The sequence below is a fragment of the Parambassis ranga genome, chromosome 21 (genome assembly GCF_900634625.1).
Source record: "Parambassis ranga chromosome 21, fParRan2.1, whole genome shotgun sequence".
In the NCBI taxonomy this organism is placed as follows: domain Eukaryota; kingdom Metazoa; phylum Chordata; class Actinopteri; family Ambassidae; genus Parambassis; species Parambassis ranga.
Genome location: NC_041041.1, coordinates 4,253,626 through 4,280,226, shown reverse-complemented (window position 1 = coordinate 4,280,226; position 26,601 = coordinate 4,253,626). Strand labels below are relative to the sequence as shown.

At 44.1% G+C, this 26,601-nt stretch overlaps 1 protein-coding gene across 3 annotated transcripts in view; it reads left to right on the top strand.

The window, feature by feature from the left end:
• Positions 1-21,493, top strand: part of sema5ba (sema domain, seven thrombospondin repeats (type 1 and type 1-like), transmembrane domain (TM) and short cytoplasmic domain, (semaphorin) 5Ba) — a 149,219-nt gene extending 127,726 nt beyond the window's left edge. For 2 of the 3 annotated variants that reach the window (XM_028393413.1, XM_028393412.1), the window contains 12 exons: positions 3,658-3,775; positions 3,917-4,101; positions 5,069-5,212; positions 5,360-5,507; positions 5,986-6,211; positions 7,314-7,526; positions 10,851-11,021; positions 13,384-13,449; positions 14,002-14,139; positions 15,506-15,550; positions 16,772-16,977; positions 19,475-21,493. In XM_028393413.1, coding sequence (XP_028249214.1) covers positions 3,658-3,775; positions 3,917-4,101; positions 5,069-5,212; positions 5,360-5,507; positions 5,986-6,211; positions 7,314-7,526; positions 10,851-11,021; positions 13,384-13,449; positions 14,002-14,139; positions 15,506-15,550; positions 16,772-16,977; positions 19,475-19,651 — 1,837 coding nt within the window. In that variant the 3' untranslated portion in view covers positions 19,652-21,493. The remainder of the gene's footprint in view (positions 1-3,657; positions 3,776-3,916; positions 4,102-5,068; positions 5,213-5,359; positions 5,508-5,985; positions 6,212-7,313; positions 7,527-10,850; positions 11,022-13,383; positions 13,450-14,001; positions 14,140-15,505; positions 15,551-16,771; positions 16,978-19,474) is intronic. The other variant, XM_028393414.1, reaches the window with a different exon arrangement.
• The last annotated feature ends 5,108 nt before the right edge of the window (positions 21,494-26,601 follow it).

The following is a 26,601-nucleotide window of genomic DNA, read 5'->3' as shown; positions in this document are numbered from 1 at the left end:
CATGAGCAGACTTCAGGGGATTGGATGTGTCCCCTGAAGCGAGGACGAGGAGAGCCCATCAGCTGTGGATGCAGCTCGCGTGGGGAGATGGAGAGAGGCCAGACGTGTGTTTAACTGAGTCAGACCCTTCAGACAACCTTTGCTGAAGCATTTCCGCCGAGTGTCAGCGCAACCGCTAATAATGGCTGAATGCAATCCATAATTTATCAGTTCTGGTGATCATATTTGTAATTATACACTGACAGGCTGCCATTAAAAGCAAGGTGAACTATTGTTTTTATGTCTGGCTGTTAAAGGTCCTGTAATAAAAGGAGACACTGGTTTTTACAGCATTCACAAACCATTTAAAATGCCAATTACACCCCTGCAGAGAGCGTGCGGCAGATTTATCTCCTGATGCCAGTCGTCCAGACACATTGCCGTATGGGCTGCTGAATTTTTGCTGCTCAGTCTGTTTAAAATTTAACAGGCTGTGTTCCATAGCTTCTCTGTTTTGATAAACTGGGCCACAAGGCACGCACACTACTGAATTAAATATCAGCCAATGCCCGGCAGACTTGTCAAACTGATTCTCTCACATGTAATGGCACAATATGAAGTCCATACAACACACATTCACACACTCCTGTGTGTATCTGCAGACTCAGCCTCTTCTACCTGTTATAGAAATTAACGTTTCTATTCCCATCTCAGCGCCCTCTCGCCAGCCACAGCACCTCTAATTGACTTTTACAGCGTTGCTGCTTTTTTTTAAAAAATGTTGAGCCGTCAGGATGTGAAGGCTCCTGGAGCCTTTTGGAGCTGGTGTTGTTATGCAGCTGCAGAAAGGTCAGAGCCAGAGCTAAACGCCCTTTCTCTTTTTTTTTCCTCCCCCCTCCCTCCAATAGTAAATTCTCCTTTATTAAACAATGCCCACCAAAGGAAGTGATTAAAGCAAATCCTGAGATTGTGCCTTGGTGCACTAATCCATGCTGTACTACAGTTCACCTGCCATCACTGTCCAAGAAATCAATAAGCTAATGATGCCGTTTGTATTGATTATTCAATACCTCTGTGTTTGTTTTCATTGGCAACATCTTGCTTTATCTGTTAAACTTTAGTTTCTTTAGTATCCCTGCAGAAGGGATTAGGATTACAGTGCGGTGCATGGACAAAACTACGCAGACACTTCTGTCTGTGGCATCCAGGAAGCACTATAAGTAGGAGGTAAATTGACTTGTTTTTGGTTCTTTAATAAACAGCACAATCATAAAACATGGGCCCTTATCTGTTGTTATAACACCCTCAGGTCTGGCTTCTGGCTTTCCAATAATACACTAGACTTTCGAGGGGTCCGCGATGTTTGTTTGCCTTTCACACAGGTGTTAAAAGGTTGGTTTAAACACCAAACTCTTCATAGACCTGTGAAGATTCTACATTTAAAAACACATTAAAACAGAAGCACGTGGACCTGCTGCAGTTTACAGACTGGCCAGTGGGCGTCTTCAACGAGGCTGCTCTCACTACTACCTTCTCATATATTTACACTAACATCAATGCAGAGGGATGGTCCAACGGGCTTATATAGACTTCTTGCCATTAACCCCCATTGACATCGATACTACAATCAGTTAGTCAGCATTCTTTCCAGTGGATACATTTTTCCCATTTCCCCTTTCTCACTGCATGAACAGCTTAGCCAAGTAAAAGTCTTCTGTTTATGTATTTCAACCAGCTTTTTCCTCTAAATGTCTCTTTCCCTGAGGTCAGAAGCCTTCCAGTCTGCCTCTCGGCACACATCACCCAGAGCTAATTAGCCTTCAAATCGCTACCACCTCTCCCTTTGATATAGCATCCTTGAAATAAGTGCTTATTAATTGTTCCGCTCAGCTGATCCCTGTAATGGTGTGTGTGTGTGTGTGTGTGTGTGTGTGTGTGTGTGTGTTGATAATCAGAAAAGTCAAATGAGAATTCTTCATCCGAGATGCAGACCCACTCATCACAGATACAATACGGCTGACCTTGAGCCAAAATGGCAACGCTCTCCTCCCTCTGCTCTTTCAAATGAAGTATTAGGTTCACTGAAGTGTGAATCTGTGGCCGACCTCATTATGATTATTGTTTCATCTGTGGTGAAGATTGCATCCAGCTTCTGTGTAATAAAAATGCTTAATTAAAATGACAGACAGAAGCTTAGCAGTCAATGCTAAAGAAGTCATCCTCTGTGGACTCTGCCACACGTCCTCCCTCACTCCTGAGCTGGCTCGTCCTCTGTCTGTGGGGTCACCCCTGACGTGCTGACTAAGCACTTGTGTCTTTATTGGATATAAACCAACCTCAGGTTCACCACGGAGCTCCGGCGCTGGCACGGAGAGTTGTACAAACACTTGGAGATTCCTACGTCTCCTGACTAAAACACTACAGGGGCTCTTCAAATACACCATGAGGGTCTGTGCTGGGGGGAAAACACAACAACAACAACAACAACAACAACAATCTCCTTTTTCTCTCAAGACTGGAACAAGAGGAGGAAAAGAATCCACAACGCTGTAATTAGGGAGAAGGAGAAGGAGGAGAATGATGAGAGGGAGGGAGGAGGAAGAGAAACAAAAGGAGGGATATGAAGTAGAAGGAGGGAGGGATGCAGGAGCCTTTCAATGGAGGAGTTGTTCAGCTGATGCTTTTATTCTGTGTTCCTGAGGCATCCAGATAGGCTGGGGCGGCTTAGCCTCGTCATTAACAGCTTTAGATTTAATTAGCTGTCATTAAGCCTCTGTTTTACTCGAGGAGCTTACAAATATTTAATCACTGTTTGGGTGATGTACCATGTATAGAGTTGTTGGTGTGAGACGAGATGGAGGAACAATGCATGAAAAGACTTTTGTAATCTTTCACAGTTATTTATAATACATGTTCAAAGGCCGTGTTGTGATAAGGCTTCAGTCATCATGGTGCCAAAGTCATGGACATTAAATGACATCACCCATAAGAGATGATGTGTTTTAACGCCTGAGCATTTTGGAGACCAGCAGTGGGTCCACAGGGAACACAGGTTCTGAACGAATTTATCACAGAAGTTTGTTTTTTTGGAACGTTCTAAAGAAAATTACCTTAGTTGGAGGTTTGTTTGTATCTCAGCAGCACACTCTTGTAAGATTGATTTGGAAACTAACATCCAAGCCTCCAAGCTAACTCATTTTTTTAAAGCTTAACATAAGTGCTACCTTAGTAAAAGAAGACATCAACTACAGCATGCAAACATAATCAAATATAGTCCTCCACATACACATGTTGACTGTGACACTGTGTCAGTGAGATGCATCATCTTCCTGTGTATGAACATATGTGTGTGTGTACAAAGTGAAAAAGGACATTTTGTGAATGTGGTGTCAAAAATCTGTGAAAAATCAATGACATTGATTAGTACTCCACACTCTGCAGCATCAGTTTCAGTCCAACACATGTAAGAGCCACAGACGGTGCAAATCCACTTAATACATTCTGTACAAGCTATACCTGCTCTGTAGTCCTGTGCTGGATATTTGAATGCTGATGTTTTTGTTTTGCTACACAATGGGAATACAGATGTAAAAGAGATGGATTCATTAATGTGGATTGTGTTTATTTATCAAACACTTTAGTGACTGTTCTGACAACCCTCTGTCGTATCCCTTGCAGACTGTGTTTGGAGGCGAGGGACCCCTACTGTGGCTGGGACTTTAGGCAGCGGAGGTGCACCACGCTGGAGGAGAGCTCCAACATGAGCCAGTGGAAGCAGAACATCACTGTGTGTCCGGTAAGAGTGAAGTGGCGTCATCATGACTAATGATTAATGTGCTGTAAAGCCATAGCAGTAGCAGAAAGGTGAACTGGACTGGAGCTGAAACTCTGAGCTGTCACCGACCTACTCAACTCATAACTGATGCCTGTCTTTCAGCTGCGGAACCAGACCACAGATGGTGGCTTTGGGCCGTGGGCGCCATGGCAACCGTGCAACAATGAGGATGTCGTGGATGGTGTGAGCTCCTGTTTGTGTCGCTCCCGATCGTGTGACAATCCTGCTCCAAGATGTGGAGGCAAAAACTGCGAGGGCCCCACCATCGAAGTCTCAAACTGCTCGAGGTAAAAAAAAAAAAAAAATGATAATGAGTGATGAGTTTAAATAATAAATAATAAAATTGAAAAAGACCAGAAAGTGTGAGTGTGAGCTTAATATTTTAGACTTTTTGAAGGAGCACTTTAAATCAGAAGCAAAGGAGTGAACCTGCTTTCAGGTTGTTCTCTGATGCACCTTTTATCAAATTCTAACAGGCATCTGCTATAATTTGCCTACAAAGAACATTTCACTGTGTCTGACTGAGCTTATCGTGTATTCTGGCTGAGCATCGCTGAGTTGAAATTATTACAAAGCTATGATTAAGCACGTTAAGCCTGTCATTTTGCTAATGAGTCTGGTCCAGGATCAGACAAACTCCAACATGGTCTCTCTGCTATTTCTATTGTACGTCCTCCTGAGTGACTTTGAAGCATCCACCTCCTCCTCCGGGAGCAATTTACACTCTGACAGAACACGAGAAAAGATCATGAAAGTGAGGAATCTTATTAGAAAACGTAGGTAACACCCAGGCTCTCCTTGTGACTTCTCACACCGCCTCTGTCTTCAGGGCAAGTGGCCAATCAGTGTTACAGAGAGCAGAAAGCCAAGACAAAGACCTCAGGCACCTTCATCCCCTCTGGATAGCAATGCCAGATTTAATCCTTGGTGTTGAAATTGAATTGTGCTTTTGCAGAAAGTGGCAATTAAATCATGAAGAGTGCTACACAGGAACAAAGCACTTAAGCAAATTGAATGAATGTTTCCCAGTCAGAATGAGCTCTCGTTGTGTGTTTGCATTTCTGTTCTGCAGAAGTTCAGGACCAGAGCAATGATTATGCTGCTGGAGCTAAAAAGCTTTTTCTCCCCCTTTTAGCATCAGCAAACACCCTCTTAAAAAAAAAAAAAAAAAAAAACTAAAGCACTGGTGGCTAATTATACCGGCTTTTGAACAATTGTGGTTGCTAATATTTTTCAATGTGTCTGTTGCCATAGAAACGGAGGCTGGACGCCCTGGTCGTCATGGGGACAGTGCAGCACAACCTGCGGGACGGGCTTTGAGCTGCGGCAGCGTTCCTGTAACAACCCCTCGCCCCGACATGGCGGCCGTGTGTGTGTGGGGCCCAGCAGGGACGAAAGGTGAGAATGACCTGGTAGCTTAAAGGCACAGTTCACCCCAAAAATCCACACATTTAATTTGCCAACCAGTCTCACGTTAAAATGGCCGTCTGTAATTCTTACCCTGTGGTGTTTAGCTTTCACATTCACTTCACCTCGTCTCCACAGGTTCTGCAATGAAGGCGTGCCCTGTCCTCAGCCAGTCTTTTGGACGCCGTGGGGCTCCTGGACAAAGTGCAGCACAGAGTGCGGTGGAGGAGTCCACTCAAGGGTCCGCACGTGTGAGAACGGCAACAGCTGCCCAGGATGCGCACTGGTAAGAAACACACACACACACATGCTCAGATAAACCCTGAGCTCTCTTGCTGTTGCTGCAGCTTTGTGTGTGTGAACATTTTAAACACTGTGTTTGATCTATATAATGACGTGAGGCCAGAATCATTGCAGAGGTGAGCAGGTAATCACAATAGAGATAAAATGCAAAACAGTTTAGATTTTCTCTCCTGGCCTTGAATGCCCGAGCTGCAGCAAGTGACAGCCAGTCCACTTTATCTTGTTATTTACAGAAAAAAAGTCTGTTAAATGTCAATGACATCCTTAACGTCAATAAAATGTCACATTTAAATTTAGGCGATCGTTGTCTCTGTGCTCATTGAGAGTCTCCGAAAACCGTCGGCAGATTTGTTTTTAACAAACAGAGGAAACTTTATGTTTTTTAGTTACAGATACATTACTCACTGTAAGTCCAGACTTACCCCATTCTGCCCTCTGTCTTCTGTCACTTTCTCCTTCAGGAGTACAAAGCCTGTAATCTGGAGGCCTGTCCAGAGGTGAAGAGAAACACACCTTGGACTCCCTGGATGCCCGTCAATGTGACTCAGGGCGGAGCTCGTCAGGAACAGAGGATGAGATACATGTGCCGGGCCCACCTGTCCGATCCCCACGAGCTGCAGATCGGACGGAGGAAGGTGGAGACACGCTTCTGTCCCAACGACGGCACAGCGGCCTGTGAGACAGATGGTACGAAACCAACAGCACTGTGGTTACTGATGATGATGATGATGATGATGATGATGATGATGATGATGATGATGATGATGAGTATCTGTCTTTGTGGGGCTGGTTCCCACAGGGCAGATCCTTTGCCTTCCCGTTGGACACGATGCAGGCTCAGATCAGTTCTCTACATGCTGTAATCTGTTTTAGTTCCACTTGTTTTTGTGAACATCAAATGACGTCTTCTAAAAAGAAGAAGAAAGAACGTATTAATCTTAACTGAACTGCCTGCAAATTGCCTGCCCCGTCATCATTGATGAGAATCCTTCAAGGTCATCTGTCACCTTTGCTGATTTTATTTAGTAGCTCTGCAGAAATATCTTGCAGTGCTATAAAAAAACGACTTTAAAGGGAAGGTTTTCATCAAGGTAATCTTCTAATCGCCATCTCAGAGACACTGCTGCAAAACTCAATCCTCAAATCTAATTAAAGTAGCGCTGTCTTATTTGTCCTATGTAGTAATATGATTGAGCTTACATTTGGAGTCACATGACATGGAAGCTATTGTGAGACGTCCCTGGATGTGGAGTGGATGTCTGTGGAGTGGCCTGTCGTGGTGCAGCATGCTAAGTTTTGTCCCAGTAGGAGCATGGCAAGTTGAGAAGGGCCCTCCTGTTAGACCTGTTAGCTCCCCCGCATGCTGTTAGTGACGGGGTCACAGTCCAGCACTCCAGCACATACACACTGACACACTGGGCCACAGTCCACTGCTCTCCACTGGTGGCTTTTTCATGCCCCCTTCTCCTGAATCGATTACCTGTCTCCCCCCTGTCAGCCTCCTGAGGGGGGCCGCATCGACTCTAAAGAACTGATGAAACACCGACAGCAAGGAACTGTTGAACGCATGAGAGACACAGATAGAGTCTGAGAGGGCACACACACGCACACAAATATGCCTGCTGGCAAAGTCATACATACACACTGTGTGACTTACACTCAAAGACTTTGCACGCTTCATATATTTTTTGGGAATCTTTTCAACTCTCAAATTGACAGCACTGCAGATATTTCTGTGACTTTAAAGTAACCTGAAACATCTGTTTCTTTTCTTTTTTTCTCCCTGCAGCTCTCGTTGAGGAGCTCCTGAAGACACCGGTGGTGAGGGTGGCGGGCGCAGGCTGGTCGTCGTGGGAGACATGGTCGAGCTGCTCGCAGAGCTGCGCCAAAGGATACCGCACACGCCGGCGAACCTGCTCCGGACCAGAGGGGAAGAGCGCCCCCGTGGCGTGCCGTGGCTCACCCGTGGAGTACCAGGACTGTAACGTCCAGGCGTGTCCTGGTGAGTGAAAACTGCATAATTTATTCAGCACATACAGTATTTGTTTTTTTTAAATACTTTAATAATGCCATCAGGGAAATTACTTAAGGCTGCCCAGCAAAGAGCACCACACACCAGGTAAAGTATCTTGCCCAAGGACACACAACAACGACTAGGGAGGAGTTGGGATCGAACCACCAACCTTCCGGTTATTGGACAACCCTGCTCTACCACTGAGCCCCTGCTGCCCTATTTGCAGTGTAGTCATAACAAACTGAGCACATATAAAGACATTTATTGGCCTGTTTCTAATTTGTATAGTGTGTTATAGGTTCACAGGGTAAAGAAATGTATGCTGAGAGCTGGAGCTGGAGACCAGAGGGAGAGAGAGAGAGGTCAACGGTGGCAATAAAATACTGCTGAGTGGATCATTAGCTTCATTAGCTAATGGTTACCAGCAGCTGCAGTGGAGCAGGGAGAGTTCTTAGACAAATGAAGTTATCTATTTCAGAGTCCTCATCAAACCATAATCAGCTGACCTAGAACTCTGCTGACCACAGACTGCTGCGCTTATTAAACTGAGACTGAGTACCAGCACGCACACACACACACACACACAACCAGCAGCCTTAGAGAAAGGTCTAAACTCTCTTTCAGTATTCATGACTGATACCTTATCAATTAATAATTTATGATTGGCTGAATCAAATTCCTGCAGTGTGTCTGAATGTCTGAATGTCAGCTGTTGATGTCTGCTTGTAGTCCTTAGAGCTTGACTTTTGCATTTGACACGTGTAACCTGAAAAAAATCCCAGGCGAGGAGCCCTTGGTTACCTCCCACTGGGAAGCAGCCAATGTGGAAAGCCTTTCACTATGACGGTCACGTTTACCGGTGGTCTCATAGCGTGTGTCCCTGGTGGACGTGCAGGTGAGAAGGACAAGGCCGGTGACAAAAGAGAGAACGAGAGCGAAATAGTAATTGATGATGAAATTACAGAGGAAGATGGAGGCAATATAGATTGCTGGGGAGATTAAAATGAATGGGGTGTTGGTGTGTGTGGGCAGCCTGTAAGTCGCACTTAGCCTCAGTTCAATTACAAGTTTCTTCGTAAGAACTTCTGACTGAGGAAAGCCTTTAAAGTTTGTTTTCGGTTTCCGGCATGATGTCAGAGAAACACTTCCACTTTCTCCTGTGTATGACTGAACACAGGAAGACAGGATGAGAGCCATAAAAACAGTGTGTCAGTCAGGTAGTCGGTGGGTTGTTCAGTAATTCAGTGAGTCAGACAGACTCTCGGCCAGTCATCCGGGTAAACAGCCAGTTAGTCAGAGAGTCAGTCAGGCAGAGCTGTGCGAGCTGCTGGCTGTGAGAGCCAGTCAGAGTTAAGTGGTCACAGCCCGCTTTACTGTGTGTCACACTAATCCACTCAGCTAATGGAGTTTTCTGCAGCACTGTGATGTTACCTGGCAACACTTCCTCTCTCCATCAGTCAGACAGACACCAGCCAGTTAACCAGCCACTCAATTAGTCCGTCACGCGCTTTTGATTAGATCCGACGAAACACTAGGACATGGATGAAAGAAAATAAAGACAACATGTGTTTGACTTTCATGGCTTCAGCTGGGCTCCAACAGGTTGTGTACTGTAAAGCATCTGTTCGGCTTTAGTTACATCTCACCTCGTTATTAAGGTCTGAACAAGGGTTTAAATATTTAAAGCTAAAGAGCTCCCAGTTGGTGCAACAAGTGAAGCAGGTATAAAACACATTTTATTTGCAGCCTTGGGGTAAATCTAGCAGATTTTTATCTCCACAATTCAGTGTTAATTTTGGCAGCAATTTCGGATTTAGTTTTTATTTTAGTCTTGTGACTAAAATGTCATTTGATTTTAGTCACGTTTTAGTCATCAACATTTTTAAAGTTTTAGTCTAGTTTTAGTCGACTAAATATCAAATAATTTTAGTCGACTAAATCTGCCGTGGATTTAGTCGACTAAAATTCTATGATATATATTTTTCATGAAATATTTAAGGTTTGATTGTGCAATAAAAACAGGCACAGCTTTAACTTGTGTTATTTGAAACAAACATCTCTTTATTTAATTGCTATTACCTTTTCACAAAAGCAGCAGTGAACAGTGAGCTGCTCTCCCTGAATACACTGTTCAGTCATGACCTTCTTCATGAATACTCCATAACTACAGCAAAACACTTCAGTGACAGCTTACAAACAGGTCGCATGCTGTAAAACCATCAGCAGCGGTGTCTTCATTTATAGATTTTGTCACGTGTATCTTTGAACGGAAGTTAAGACTCGTCTGCAAATGTCGCTTCAGGTTTATTGTTTTTACCGCTGATAGTCGCTCCGCACGGTTTGTAAACCGTCTTGATTGTCTTGAAATTAAACGTGTCCGTGTGTCTGTTCTTCTCGTCCTTACACAGAGAGAGCACTTCTGATTGGCTCTCTGCCGCCGTCTCCTGATTCGTCCCTCCCTTTCCACAAACAAAATTTGCTCTGATTGGATCTCGTCTCCATCAATAATTTCGTCTCGTTTTTATTCGTTGACGAAAGTGTCAATCCATTTCGTCTTCGTTTTTGGCACCGTGCGTTAGTTTTTATTTAGTTATCGTCTCGTTTTTATCAGCAAAAAAAGGTCGTTAACGAAAACTATGACGAAAATGATTCGTCAACAAAATTAACACTGCCACAATTACACAAAGAGCCGACCCAAGTCCTCATAAAGCAGAGTTCAAATGGACACATATTTAAATAGTTGTAAAGATGAACTACCTGCTGCTGTTCCTGTTTGTGTTTGATCTATTAGTACAATTATTGTTAATTCGAGTCTGTACTAGTCAATTGCAAGTCAGGTCAATATTCTTAATGCTAATGCTAATTCTAAGCAAACTTGTATAAAGAGTGCAGTAAAGTTAGTGTCACAGTCAGTGACGTGCAGCGCTTTAAATGCATGAAGCATCCTTCTACAGCAGCATAACTAAGGGATCGCTTAACACTGCGAGGACCGAAAACTCCTGACTGACTGAAAGCTGAATAGAAAGGGACATTTTGTGCTGAACTTTAAATGTCTGAAGCCCAGACTCAAAGCAATGCAATATGCAATAAGCGAAATGTGAATGCAAAAGCATAAATCAATAAGTCAATGATGTAAAAAACGATAGAGCGAAGTCATGTAAATGCAGAAAATGGGGTCAACATGATGCTTTAGTTCAGAGAGAGATTTGATTTTCAATGAAGCTTGTGCTCTTTAAGTTTGGAATGGCAGCCTGAACACGATCATATCTACACAGGCTGAAACAGTTTTGTAATGTGCTGCTTGTGTTACAGTGAAGGGCGCCTGGTCCTGCTGGTCGTCCTGGTCTCAGTGCTCAGTGGGCTGCGGCGGCGGTCACTACCAGCGGACACGCTCCTGTAACAGCCCCGCACCTGCCAACGGAGGCGATATTTGCATAGGACTGCACACTGAGGAGGCCCTGTGTAACACACACACTTGCGACGGTAAGGTCACGCATCCATAAATTCAAAACTCTTCTGATGCCACTCCTGCTTGGGCTACTTTAATCATACCTCCAGGAAAGGCAATCATCCACCACGCTGTGTCATTTCCTGGTATGCCCCCTTGCCTTCACCTTTTCCTGATGAATAAACCAGGTTGTAGATACAGTATATGAAAAGATAAACATGTGTCACGCTGAGAAAACAACCCATCCTCCCACCATGAGGTCTCCCACTGGGCTGACAGAGCTCTGAGCGCCATGGCAACCTCCTCAAAAGGTTTAAAAAGAGATCCGAACTGTGATGCTACACGTCTTACATAATCTTATATGATGTCTCTGAAGTACAAGATATTTGAGATTTCTTCACCTAATGCAGAGAACATTAAGACTTTCCGGTGGTAAAATTAAGTGAATTAAACTCGGCAGCATGTGACGCTTCAGCACCACACTGCAGATGTAGCGTCCCTTTTACACACCCGCTGACATAATGATGTCATGTTTGATGTGTCCACTGGGGACACGGTAAGTCTTAGTGTCAGCTCATCTGCTCTTATCTCTCTTATTGGCCAATATTTCATTCTCAGGCCGACATCTGCTGCTACTGATGTCTTGCAGATAATAACCTGCATCCTGATTTTGTACAAAATGTGATAACATGATACGTGATAACAAATATCCAAAACATCCAAAACATAACATAATGACATCAAAAAAATCGATTAATCTATGTGATAATAAGTCAGCCTAATCCATCATCCACCCATTTTCTTATTGTTACTACAGTGGCATGGGAGGAAGCTGTGAATGAGTGATAGGTAGGGTACACCCTGGATCGGTCGCAAGTCAACTACAGCCAGCTTAGAGTCCAGAGTTAACCTGACATGCACATCTTTGGGAGGAAGCTGGAGCACCCAGGGAGAGCATGCAAACTTTTCCCCATAAGACCCATCCAGATTCAAACCAGGGACCTTCTCGCTGTTTTTTAAAGCTCCAGTTTCCACCAGTCTTTGAGGACACAGTCTGTCATGAACCTTCTTCAATCACATGATGATTACACTTCCTTATAACTTCCAGGCTCACTATGGAGGTGGAATAGTGCACCAAAAAAAAGTAACTTTTAGTTTTTAGAGTAGATGGAAGGCAAACCCACAACCTAATGTTAAATTCAGATGTGTACTTTTAATTACTTTCGACAGTTTGAGTCCCCCCCCCCCCTTCCCCTGCTTTGGGTACAGTAATCCCACGGAGCACACTGTCAACACTTTTCATCTGTTTCTTCAGCAGAAATCAGACTTAAAAGAGAACTCTTAATTCTCTCTGTGGAGCAGCATTAATGTGATTTCTTTTAATGTCAGCGCTGGTCATCAACATATAAAAAATACCTCTCTAGATAAAGTTTGAGGATAACTAGAACATAAGAGCAAAAAAAAACAGAGCTATAATAATACAGCTTACACACAGGAAAACTGTTTCTGTCCCTTTTTTTTAATCTTTCTTTCCCCAAATGTGATGACACAAACCAGGCATCTGCTTCCATTCTCTTCCACAAGGACGCTGAAATATTCATGAGAGATCTGCCTGCTAATCCAAAGTCTAGAATCAGAACTCTGATTCTAGTGTTTAATATCCACATTTTGTCACCACAATCTGAATTCCATCGTCTTCTTCTTCTTTTTTTGTCCGCGTGTCTCAGGGTTTGTGGCTTAGAGTTGACAGATGACTTGTTGTTTCTTGCTGAATTACATATTTGCCTGTTTCTCCTTAATCGCCGTCCTGCTCGGCTGCTTTTCCTTTTGAATCAGTCCAGCTGCCACTCAGCTTACAGTCAGCCTCTCTGGTAATTACAGACAAAGACAAGTAAATGGCTTTCTGTCTTTAACCTCCTTTTGGCGAGATGCTAATCATCCTCCTTTATCAGGTTAATGTTTTCCTGTTAAGTGTAGACCGATGCGTCCTGTTAGCCCTGCACCGGTACCTAACCTATCCGTCCCCTCATCTTTTCATTTATTGGCAAGCAACGACATCAGTCATCTATCAGGGGTCCTCCTGGAGCTGCCGCCCTCTCTGCATGTGTAATTAGAGGCAAGCTGGCTGTCAGTCACAGGGATATTTGATGCCCCTGTCGCAGGTCATTTGATTAAAGTCTCCAGCAGTAATGGAGGACAGCAGGAAGAACTGTCAGGATGGAATACTAACGAGGAGCCGCGGGCCCGATGGCGCTCCGTCTGATTCAACAGTACAATCACGCAGGTCGTCCGGGTGACAAAAATAAATGGGAATAAATGAAGCAATTAAAGTGGGTTGTAGTGATGCACGGTTATTAAACAGGTTTGAGAAGGTTGGTGTGTTTTGTGTGTGTGTAGATGGTTGTGTAGAAAGAAGAGAGCAGATGGTGGAGGCTGTTGGTGAACGGCGGACTGGTCAGAAAGGTAAAAAAAAAAAAAAAAAAGAAGGGTTTGTCCTCTGTCTCTGCTGAAGCTCCCTCTGCCAAAACTGCACACTTGAGAGCACGCTGAATAACAAACCCGCTTTCTTCTTCGGCCTTTCATTGGAGTAGCCTGCTCTCCCTCCACTCCGGTGCTTTTAAACACAAGGCGAAAGAGCGCAGCAAGTGCATGGTTCAAAGGGAGGAGCAGAAAGTGGGGAATTTTCTCTTTGCTCTCGGGTAGGAGGCCTTTGTTTACTGCTCGGTTGCCTGCTGCAGGGAAACGGCACTAAAGCTTGGCTCAGGAGACAAACATCTCCACTATGCACTAAACAAACTCTTTGGGTTTACTCTTCCAATCCTGTTTACATCACAAACACTTTTCGGTGTGTTTGGGTTTGTTTGGCTGTGCCGTTAAAGGTTAGTGGCCGCAGGTGGTGACAGCTTGGGTGGGCGCGTTGGTTTCCAGGCCATTGTCGGTGTTTGATGTGGCCTTGTGGTTGTCTGGGTTTGATATTGATTTGTTATTTTTTTGTGTGTGTGTGTGTGTGTTTAGGTGGCTGGATGGCCTGGTCACTGTGGTCAGCCTGTGATGACTCAGGCTTGCAGATGAGGAGTCGGGTTTGTGGCGCTCAGGGCAACAAACCCTGTGTGGGGAACAGCACTCAGCGCCGAGACTGCAATGAAATACCCGGTGAGTGAGTCAGCTCTCAGATACACACTGTACCTGTGCAGCTGCCTTTAATGATGTCTGGGCTGGCTGTTCAAAGGCTCCTTTAGTGCAGCGTCCTTTCACTCAGATTTTGAGGACACGGTCTGTCTTTGAATTGTGTCCCTGAACGAGCGCTTAGCCCTTGTTTTACCACACTTTCTGCTTTTCCAAGTTTCCTGATGGCTTCTGTAGGTTTTTTCTGAGTAAAAAAAAAGGACTACCCAGAATGCAGTGCGTGCTGCTGTGTATAATAATGGGGACAAACTGGAAAAAAAATATATATATGAACTGGTCGCATTATATCCAGAGTCTTTTAAGTTAATTTAATTTTCTTGAATTTGTGGGATATTGAGGTCAACGTCTATCTAGCTGTTGGCTTTGGTCTCTCCAGACCATCTCATTTTGGTAGAAGCAGCCAAATCTTCATCAGTATAATTTGAAAGCTGCCGCTTGTCTCTCATCATCAAATATGTACACGTTATCATCAGCGTCTTCATCCTCTCCCACCAATATTCATACACACACAAACACGTCGTTTTTCCTGTTTGTGCTCTAAATGCATCTTTTGTTAATTGACCATGGTGACTCCGATAAGCTTTTGGTCGACCCCGTTGGCCTCGGAGCACCTTGTTATGCAGATGTGGGTCTCAGAAAGTTTCTCCTGAAATGATCTTTCATGGCCTGCCAGCGAAGGCCTCCCAGCGCTCAGAATCCCTAATGAGTCCAGACCAAGGCGATTAATATTAATGGGTTGTCACAACACCAAATCACATCTAATTTTATTGCAAATTTCAATGAGGCGATGGATGGATTTGTTAAGGTCACTGGCAGAGAGGAGGCGGCTGAGAGGAAGCAGAAAAATTAGCTGAAAAAATTAATCAGGAAATGTGGCACTGCAATTATAGACACACACACAGAGAGAGAGAGAGAGAGAGAGAGAGAGAGCAGCCCTTCCTGCTGCCCTCATCTTCTGAGGGAAGGAGCAGAAAAACAGGACGTGTTGTACCTGTAAATTATTGTCCTGCTGTCAAGTGTCTCTAACAACATCTAGACAGGCTCAGTCTGACGAAGCAAAGCGGCTTTTCACTCAACAGTCCATTTTTCTCTTGAAAGTTTTGGAATTCACTCATACAAAAAAAAATAAAAACTCTCCATGGACCGTTTGTGCAACATCGAGAAGACATTTCAATTTCTCATTCACCGTTTTTCTTTCTGCATGTGTCGACTCCCCTGATGTTACAGTCAGTGGTTGCTGTGTTGTGGAGTCTATTTCTCCAGAGAGAGAGTGTGTGTGTGTGTGTGTGCATGCTTGTGTGTGTCTGACAGTGTGTTCCTCTCCTCTCTGCAGTCATTCTCCCTGCATCTGGTTTTGATAAGGACCAACACTGTGGAGGTAAGTGGATTAACAGCTGCCTCCACATCGTCCGTCTCTCTCTCTTTCTTTCTGTGCATGCTCAGATGTTGCTTTTTTTTGCCGCTGTGTTTCCACAGATATCTGTTCATGATGTGTGTTTTCATGCATTATATGTGCATTTTCACGTGCAAAATTCCAACAGCTTGTCAGGAAGTGGAGTTTATGTACCTACAAATGGCAGATACATCCAAACTAATGACTTTTATCCGTACTTACACACCTTCTGCACTCATAATTTAACAAAAGGAGCTTTGCATGCTGTCTTTGAAATGATTACTACAGCAGGAGCAGGTGTTCATGTTGAATAAGGGACATAAATTTGAATTTAATGGCCAGTATGAACATGTGGCATAATTACAGCAAGTAGCACCTGTTTCATATTTTTAAGTAGAAATACCAAACTATGGTTGAAAAACACATTAGTGAATGTGTGCACTTATCATTCAACCATTGAGATGAATGTATTTTTATCCACTGTATAATATAGAATAGCTGGGTACCCCAAGTGCAACAACTTGTAGAATTTCCGACATACTTCCTGCTCTGTGGATCACGTTGTGTTTACTAGGGCTGCAACGATTACTTGAGTAATAGTCGAGGGCAAAATGCATCGACAACTAATTTAGTACTCGATGACTCCTGAGTGACGTCATTGGGAATGATTCTCTCGTGGCGCAGCGGGATGATCAGCGTTTTGGGCGCAAGAGGCCCTGGGTTTGAAGCGCGGGTGACACACACATGCGGAGGCGGTCGCAGACGGAAGCAATGACACTGCAGTGGTCCAAAGCCGTATCTATGGGAAACCTATGACATCTACGCATGATCCGAGTACTCAAATAATCGTAATAAAAACGGCGAGTATCTGAGTATCAAAATACTCATTTGTTGCAGCCCTAATCTTTACGTCTAATGAAAAGGTTTTTTAAGTGTCAAATCTGACTGCTGACACTGAAAATTATCTCTCTTCTCTGCGTTGTGAAGCAGCTTGTGGAAGGGAAGTCGCCCTAAAGTATTTTAAATGTCAGCCATCAGCTGATGAACTTGGATTTCACACATTAGCCGTTCTCACACAGAGGTTGCTTTATATTCAGTCCCTATACTATATGTAGAAAACAATAGTAATGTTTCTTCCAAGGTATAATGGTGTAATATATGCGGAACCTTTGCCTAACACTCCCGTGTCATCTGTTTTTTTCCCAGCATTCACCTCCATCCACCTAATTGCCACGGGTGTTTCCTGTTTCCTCGGGGCGGGACTGCTGTCTTTCCTCATCTACGTTTACTGTCAGCGCTTCCACAAGCCTTCACAGGAGTCGGCCATCATTCACCCCACCACCCCGAACCACCTCAACTACAAGGGCAACACTACGCCAAAGAATGAGAAATACACACCGATGGAGTTCAAGGTACGTGATCCTCGCAGGGCTGGAGGCTGCATAGTTAAATATTACGCATGAATACAAATGGAAATAAAAGCACTATTTACACACAGAAATTAAATGCTGAAAAGATTCAAGGGCAACGACTGTGATTCATGTTTTATTTAGAGCTCTTATTCATTCATTTATCTCAATAGCACACTTAGCGCAGAAGATGAATTACTGTTCATTTCCGTTCCTCCTCGCTCTTACATGGGACCCATACCGAAGCTGCTCTACCTGCACACCGGCCGCGTCCTTATGAATGGATCTCATTAGCTTCCGAAAGCATTAGTCAGCCCTCGACCTCCCACTGCTATCAGTCCCGCTGTGCATTTACAGCAAGTCTAAAAACTATTTTCATTACAAGTTCACGGACTTAAAGTGCAATATTGTGCCCTGTGTTTTTTTTCTAAAGGCTGTTATTATATATATTCGGCCCCTCTGAATGTCCACAGTGCAGCTCAGATTATTAAATGATATGAGAGGTATTTTACATCACTTTCAGGCACCATAAAATGACATCATACAGCAGTTAGCAGCTGCTTAAACCCTGATTCCAGCACATTGATATGCACCAAGGAAACACAGATATATACAAGGTTAGTAGTTTACTAGGGAGCCCACAAAGTGTCTGAGTTTAACTGCAGTTTAGTCACAGTCAACAAAAAAATTTTAAGTCTGAGTTGAGCTTAGACTGAGATGTGGATTTTGATGGAAGGCAGATCTGACTGTAGGGAGGGTATTAAAGTCTGTTTTGCTCTAAGTTTTGGTTTATTTTTTGAATTGTCTGTAGGAGAAATGAACACAGCAGGTACAGGTAAAGTTCTGGGTCCAACCCAACATAGGCATCTAAACCCAGAGACAGACAAACATCAGGCCAGCATGACCTCTACTGGGGGCGACGATCGCCGTCCAGGCTGCTCAGTAAGCTGCCAGGGCCCAGGCTAACTGAAGCCACAGTTAGATGACTAAAAAGGGACCTCAGCTAACAAGCTGTTTTCCATTTTAATTTGTGTGAAGTGAAACTTAATTCAATCCTATCAAGATCAACACCAATGTGGCTAATCAAATACATGCAAATACCCACAGCTGGTACGCATCGGTGTCCCTGTGTTCATTAACTTTTAGGTAAAGGCCCAGCTCACTTCTTCTTTTCTTTCACCCAGTGTGTATATCTGAACATATCTTTCCCATCACCATGTAAGATCCGACCAAACGCGCTGCAGATTACCACAACCCTCCGTCTGCGTGTTTCTGAGCGGCCTCCTGATACTTGTTGTCCTCGCTCTTGCTGTTGTTGCGGTGCCGACAGCCTTCGCCGTGCTGAGAGCCTGAACTCATTAGCTGTAATGACCGGAGGGGGGTGGCCGGGCCCGGCTGGATGTGCAGCCGGTGTCACTGTGTACCACACCGGTGCTGTTTATGCAGCAGGCTCTCCTCTCCTCCAGGCCAATTTATGTTGCCCGGCGTTGTGTGTTTTACTGACTCTAACCTGATTATCTTCCTGCCGTGCTCCCCAGAGCTGTTCAGATGGATTACATTAGTCTAATGCTTCCCCTGGAAAGTGTTTCACCTTATGTTCAGCTTTTACCGGAGACTCAGCGATTGCATTAAAACAAAATGTGGGTTTTAGACTTGTTTTTATTTAAGAGAGCTCCAATGAATTCCCACTATCTTGTGTATTAGAGCATTGACTATGCTTGACAAGTGCTAAATCAAATTTGTTAAATAGGTTCATTCTGGTTATGAATACATTTTTAGAGACAAGCTACAACACCCCAGGGCTACTGGATGTATTCCATCCACCTGCAGGAAACGATGCTGTCCATAATATCTGCAGCTCTTATAAAACACACATTCCATCCGCAGACTGTCTGTCATTGAATCCCTAAAACTCCAGCACTTTGTTTTTTTTTCTTTAGGTGTGTTTGTTTGAAGGATTTTCCAGAAGTGAGTGTACATTTCTTAAAATTGAATAAGCAGATTGCAGCACTACAGCGAAGTGCATTTTAATAACATAAACTGTATTTCAGAAAATAACCCACAAGCTGATTCATACTGGAGGCAGGCAGAGGGATTGCCTGCATCTGATTGGTTCTGGCAGTTACACATTTAGATTTAGAAGATAAGATCACCAGTGTGTATGACGCATATGGAGCAACAGCCAAGACACAGTCAAGTCAAGATAGATAGATAGATAGATAGATAGATAGATAGATAGATAGATAGATAGATAGATAGATGGATAGATAGATGGATAGATAGATGGATAGATAGATAGGCAGGCAGGCAGGCAGGCAGGCAGGCAGGTGTGTAGATGACCACTTAAAATCCTTGTCTGCTGGCTTGACTAATTATATGCACCTCGAAAATACGGAGGTCAACACACAGCAACAGTTTGGAACTGATCATTTGTTTTGTAGCTCTTAGAGAACCAATCTAACCCACCCCCCCCCTTTACTTCTTTCCTGCCTCAACCCAGACACTGAACAAGAACAACCTGCTGCCAGATGAAAGATCCAACTTCTACCCAACACCCCTCCAGCAGACCAACGTCTACACCACCACCTACTATCCCACCACGCTCGGCAAATTCGACTACCAACCCAACTCCTCCCCTTCGCCGTGCAGGACCTACAACCACAGCAACAACAGCTGAGACACGGCCCACAGCCGGCTCTCCATCCCCCCCTGCACCAAACAGACACCAACCCAACGCTGTGGTGAACCAACGTGAACTCGAAAAAGTTGGAGCTCAGCTCCTCTGTTCACCGTCGCTCCTCTCCTTGCTTCCCGTAGTCTCTTCTGCATGGTAGGGTTTGTGTTTTCAAGGGCATTTTTGAAACTTTCCATCAGGAGATGTGTGGTTGGACCACAATGGCCGTGTCATGAACTTATGCAACCAGCTGGAGGTGTGTTATTGTAAGCGCCTGACTGGATATACAGCAGTGTCAACCGGTGGAAAACTCTAAAACCACAAGTTACGGCTTGTTATGAGTGCACCACCTCAGCGCAGGTGCTGCACCGAGCATTCCCGATTCCTGGAGACTAACACGAAGAGAACATTTTAACACACACTCCATCTCTCTGGTTCTGAGTCGCCATGTAATGCCTCTCCATCACACACCACGTTCTCAGCCTGTAATGAACGTTTAGTTCCTCGGAACAGGGAGAATGAGAGAGAGAGCTCAATGAGGTCGATGATGAAATGAATTACAGATCAATATCAGCTTGGTTGTTTGGGGGGAAACGTACGCCTTCTACTGTTCACCTGATCGGAGCTTCTGAACATCACTCTGAGTTAGAGAAGAAAAAACAATCTGCTCCCCCACATGCCTTTGTAGGACGTGAAAGGAAGGAGCGTTGGAAAGCTTTGGGAGTGCCGTGGGTGCCTGTATGCAAACACAGAGGGGCGGGGCGAGATATGGTTTATTTCTTCTGTTTTCTTTATTTTCTTTTTTCTTTTTCAAGAACAATAAAAAGACTTCTGGAAGAGGATCGATTGATTCTCCAATTGATTCTCCAATGAATGCACCGATTCTACTGAGTGATAAATAGCTCGGTGGTCATATCAAATATGGCCAGTGCGCTGAACAAAACTGGATTGGGGTTTTTCTATGATGGTAGAATAAGCTAGTAGACTGGCACTTGTTCTTTTCTTTTTGTTTTTTCTTCTTTTTTTTTAAATGTTTGTTTTTTAAGATATGCTCAGACGAGCCGTAGCATAGGAGGAATTATTTTGTTAAATAAGATATAACTGATTAATTCTCTAATTTCACTTCACTGAATAAACACATTCCTTTGTTTGGACCATTCAGCTGCTTCATAACCATTTATATCTCCACTACATGAAACACAAAAAAATCAAACTTGATAAGGTTGCTGCAAAAAGAATAAAAAAAAAACACAAACAGAACATCTATTTGGCCCCACTTAGAAGAAAAAGAAGCGATGCTTGCTTAGAAGTTTGCAGCGTGTGCATCAAAAGGAGTGTGTGTGTGTGTGTGTGCTGTCTGTGTGAGCATAAGAGGGTATTTTGTACAATGTAAATGCTTTCATACATATGACTATGAGGTCTGTAAAGGCAAAAAAAATGTGCATTTTTCCACATTCTGTTGGTCTGTAGGCATTCTGCTGGTTTTCATGTATGAGACGTTGTTGTTGTAAGTTAAAGCGGCCGCGCCTCTGCTTCCTGCCGGGGTGGAAAAAGGACATTATTTATAGTCAAAGCTTGGTTTATAAAGGGCATTTCCACAGCTATATTTTATTATTATTATTGCCTGATCGATGAATGCTAACCCAGCAATGCTTTTCAGTTCAGCTAATGTACATGCACGAGATAAGAGCTCTATCTGTATATAGGAGCGACAGCCTTCTGCCCATTTAATGTCCCTGAAGAGGATCGTGTAAATGTATCTGTATATTGTATAGCTAACACTGTTTGTTTAAGAAAAAAAAACAAAAACAAAAAAAAGCCTTATAGTTGTTTTAAAAAAAAAAAGTGCAGCAGCTAAGTACACACCGACCATGGGGTTTGTTTGGGGACAGAGCTCCACAATGTGACCGACCGCCTGTGGCTAACGACCTTTACCCAGCTGCTCAAACATCAAACTTCCAGATACACATCAACCCGGAATGAAAATATCTATCACACAAATAAGGAAGATATTGACTTCAAAAGATGTCTCTTTGATCTGAACTAATTGACCCAGTCTGAACGCCACGCGTCTGATTGGTCGCTTTAGAGCTCTGTCCCCTGTGATGTGAGGCTCTGTGCCCTTCTATGCAACTTACCAGGTGTACTGTTAGACCTGTCATGTAGACTGTAATCACTGCCTTTTAGACACTGTGAATTTTTGGTACCCTATATTTTTGTATATTGTACATTATAAAAAGGACAATAAACCTTGATGCCAACACAAAAACGATGGCCGGAGGGCTCTGAGTCACAGTTTTTGGTAGGATTTAAAGGGACTTCCTGCTTGATTTGCATGATCACAGTGTCACAGTACATGTAAATGAACGCTTGTTTACTCTCCCTCCATGTCGCCTGCAGATATGAGAACTTGACAGCCTTTTTTCACTTCATAGGCAAGTTTTACAAACTATAAATCTTACTGCTTGTCCTACATTCTACTTATGAGCCAAAATACATTGTGAAGGAATTACAGCATGGAGGAGGAAAAAGACCACCGCAGCCAAGAGTCGAGCAAAAGCCTGCAAGGATACTGGCAGGGACAACCGATGCCTGTCGGCACATACGTTGCTTTTATTTTCCCCTGATGGGTTTTATCAGAGTTTAAACTTCCAGTATGTGTAATCTTCCTCCTCTGTGCTGGATTCCTGTGACTGTCTTCTCTGACACTTCACTTCCAGACTTGGCTGAAGTAGACACATCTCTCACTAGCTTTCTTTCATGAAATGTTCCTCTTCCTCCCTCTGCCAGTGCGTTTGATTCTCTTGAATTGATCCTGGTAGTTTTTATGTGTCAGTACAAATGAAAGCAATTAAGGCTTTCTGTATGTAAATACCACAGGGGTTAATGTCTTTGCTCTGTTTAGAGACCTGTGGGAGACAGTATGGACACTTGCACTGTGGTGCAATTTAAACACATGGTGTTTCAATCACCTTAAAATCACCCTTCGGCTGTCCCTTCTTGTTGGCAGTGTGTTAGACGACAGGTCTAGTTTGCCTCCGTATAGTAAAAAATACATGGACCGCAGTGCTGTGTAACATTTCGATTGGCAAAGATACTCCCTGTATATATGTGTGTCCCTGCCACAGCACTCATCAGGGCGAGTCAAGCTGCACTTTCATTCAAAAACACAAGTGCATCCTCTCCCTTTCATCCTCACAACAAATTATTGCAGTGCTGGAATCCTTTGCTGTATAAGAGGCGGGGAGATGGATGAGACAAACAAGCCAAGTAGTCAGGGTGTGTCCAGCAGAGTGCCCGTGGATCACTGCTGGTGCCAATGGCCGAGACACCCGTGCTTTATCACTACACCACAACGATTCTGCTGCTGTGCAGAAAATCAAATTCTGAGCCGGAGAACAGCTGCTGTCACACGGGACAGGGAAACACACTGAGTGAAATATTCTGTGGACACGCCGTCTTTAGCCCTCCCATAAATAACTGAATGCACTGTTTGTATTTTACACTGTAGCAACTACTGTATATCACTGATTGTCAAAAAGGAGAGCGGCCCACTCATCATACCCAACAACACACACCAACACACACACAGCTAGGATCTCACATATCCTCCACTGTATACATCCTTCTCATTTGCTTCAATGCAGCCCGAGCTGTACCTCTCAATTAGAGCAGCCTCTCTGCAGTTTTATTAATGGTCGCAGTGAAAGCATTAATCAGTTGGTATTCTGCTGACAGACAGATGCAGTGATCGGCATTCTGGCCAGCAGCCAGGAGGGGGTGCCGGGAGAGAAAGGGGGGGGCAGTGCTCAGATAAGATGGTAGAGGAGTCAGGGAGGGAGACATTTGCAAAAGGAGTGGGAAGGACGCACGCTCAGCCTTATAATTCACCCTCTGTGCGACAGTGAGGGATGAGAACAACAGTGAAAGAAACTAGCGGCCGCGGCTCCGTGATGATCACTGATATTAATGAGGAGCTGTGTTAAAAACAGAGAGAGCAGCCGCGTGAAAAACGAGTCAGCATCTCAGACAGACTACCGGTCATATTTATCATGGGATAACTGGCATATTATTGGCTAAGACTGTTGTTTACATGCGGCTTATTTATTAACATCTAAGCTTATAGGATAACTGCATTAATAACTTAAGTGACAATATTAGACGTTCAAGTCTAGCGCAGCTGTTCAGAGCTGCTGTAATTCTACTTGATTATAAATTTGTTTATGTTCCTAACATTCTGTAAAAAAACAAACACATCTGCAGTCCTCACTGTAACTATGAAGCCATGATCGGACTTAATGTGAACAGCAGGCGCGTGATATAAATTCAGTGATGTATGCAGGCATACATTATTTGTGGTGCCTCCATTGTTCTCCAAGAAAACTGCTGATTCCAGATTATTTAAATGCTTTTATCAATAGGAAAAACAGATCTATAAGGTATGGATTTGTAATTGTGTAATACCTCACAAAGACATGTTTGACTTTTCTCTGCTTGTAATGATTATTGTGCTCTTTACTTATTAGGCCACGTTCACACTGGAGAAGGTTAATCCAGCTAGAGTAGGATTGGATCTTGATAGTCTTTAAACTGGATACGTTCAGACCTATTTTCAAATCTGGCTATCACACACGCATGTCCGCACTCAATCTGGCTTAATCCAGCTTGTTTGCGGTCCTCCCAACCGCTAGGTGGCGCCTCGTAATATACATAGTCCGTTCTGGCTGCGTCGTGCGTTTTTTGTCCTGTGTCGCTCGTTACTTAGTTTTTTTGCGGTTCAAAAATCAGTTTATTCCTTTGTAGCCCTGTGGAAAATAAACTCGGGGCAAAGCTGTCGTAGTTCGACGGTTGTTTACATACAGCTTTTGTACGTCGCTAACCGGATTCACTAGCTGCATTTCCGTTCAGACCTGAGCCACATTAGAGCCAATCCGGGTAGATCCATCTCCGAGAGGTGGATTGAAATTAAGCTGGATATAGTCTGATTCACAGGATATATCCAGATATGGCCCGAATCCCACTCTAGAACTCTAAAAATGTTAAAATGGGACTTTATATATACTGATATCCACACAGACTTAGTACACAGAGCGTGCAGACAGACAGACAGACCAACTGAGTCATGATCTGGGTCAAGTTATAGACAACAAAGGGCCGGAGTCACACAACAAAAGCAGGAAACACCTCAAAGACATTCAGTCAAATCTCTGCAGTGAATTCAAACAGTGGCCTTAACTTCAAATGTTCCTTCTGATGGTTTAAAACTGTGTGTATGATGAGAGCTTACAGGTTTAACCCTGCGCTGGACAGAACATTCTACCAGCAGATCATCGTTGTTGCATAATATCACCATCTGATATTTATTCTGTGTTGTGGTGTTGACAGAGCGAACAGCCGGTTGTTTTTGATGTGTGTTGTGCAGAGTCCCGGGAGGCGGCCGCCAGACAGACGTGTCTGTGTTTTCACACGACACAGGATGGGCAGATCACACCACGTCTGAAGTTTCAGCCAGAAAACGCTGTCAGCGTCTGCAGGGGATTTTCGCCTTGCCATCACATCACCGTGTCCTCCCTCCCCCCCCCCCCAGGGGGTTGGGGGGTGGGGGACCACCAGGGAAATTGTTTGATAGGATTCATCAGCTTAACATTAATCCACTGGCAGGTCCCTCTGTGAGTCCAGAGGCTGTGTAAGTGCAGACTGATGTAGAATAAAGTCAAGCTTTCAAGTAGTCCATTTGATCTGATTCTGTTAATGCTTTATTTGTCTCCAAGTTTAAGACATCTCTTTGCTACATGTTAAGAAATGAGTATAACTCCAAATATGAGATTCTTGTATTTTTTTCTACAGTTGATATTCTAAAGGACGCCATCTTTAATCGCAGAATCCATGAGGCTTCACTGGTTTAAATCTGATGTGACGAATCAAGGCAACAGAGCTCTGGTCACAGCCTGTGGTGGGCTTGAGTCCTCCAAATTTGTGTGCAAAGAGGTGGAGTGTGAGTGGAGTTCAGGTAGGTGGATGAATTCTGTAATGGCATTGTGTGTTGAAGGTGTTTCTACAACTTCTCACTTCTTCCAATGAGCTTGGCTAGGATAAAGGTTTGGGAATTTTGGGCTGCAATTCCATGAATGGCCACTTGAGGCTGGCTCCAAATGGAGGAGGATCTCGGGGCATTACCAGGCCAGCTGAGAGATATAATCCCTACAGTGCTCCCCTTGGTCTGCCCCATGGCCCCTTCCTTACATGCCTCTGGGTCATCTGAACCAGGTGCCTGAACTACCTCAACCAGCTTCTCTCACAGAGGAGTAGCGACTCTACTCTGAGCCCCCTCCCAGATCACTAGGCTCCTGAGTCCGTCCACCCTGATTCCGGCAGCCTGATCTGAACATAGTTTAGTTCACTAGTGGGTGGTGACTCAGACTACAGACTCAACGTGACTCCACTCCACCTCTTAGCCTGTATTTGGACTAACCTGGACATTAGACGGACCATGGTGACTGCGACATTCAGGGACTCAAGAGAGCTCTTCAGACACCGATGGATGATGTCATGGAAGGTTCATCCATAGCTATATAGTCTGTGACGTCTTACTACCTGACAGAGGTGGAGTGTGAGTGGACGGAGGCTTGTGAGTGGCAGCCACACATTTAATAGTGCAAAACTGAAGTCTGTTTGAAAAATGAGGATATGCATTCAGAAGTTGCCGTCTGTGTCACATGAGGTCATGTAGTTGAAACAGAAGTTGGGATGTTGTCCTTGTAAGAGGACAAGACGGGTTAAGAGTTCCACTAGTTAACCTGGGCTGACAGGGAGAGAGATGAGTGGGCGAGACAGAGCCGGCAGTGATGGAGGGTCCTCTCCTCCCCCTAATAAAGCAGAGAGGGAGAGCAAACGATGTTAAATCACAGCCAACGCCTGCCTCTCACACAGAGCCAAGCCGTTAAAAGCAGCCG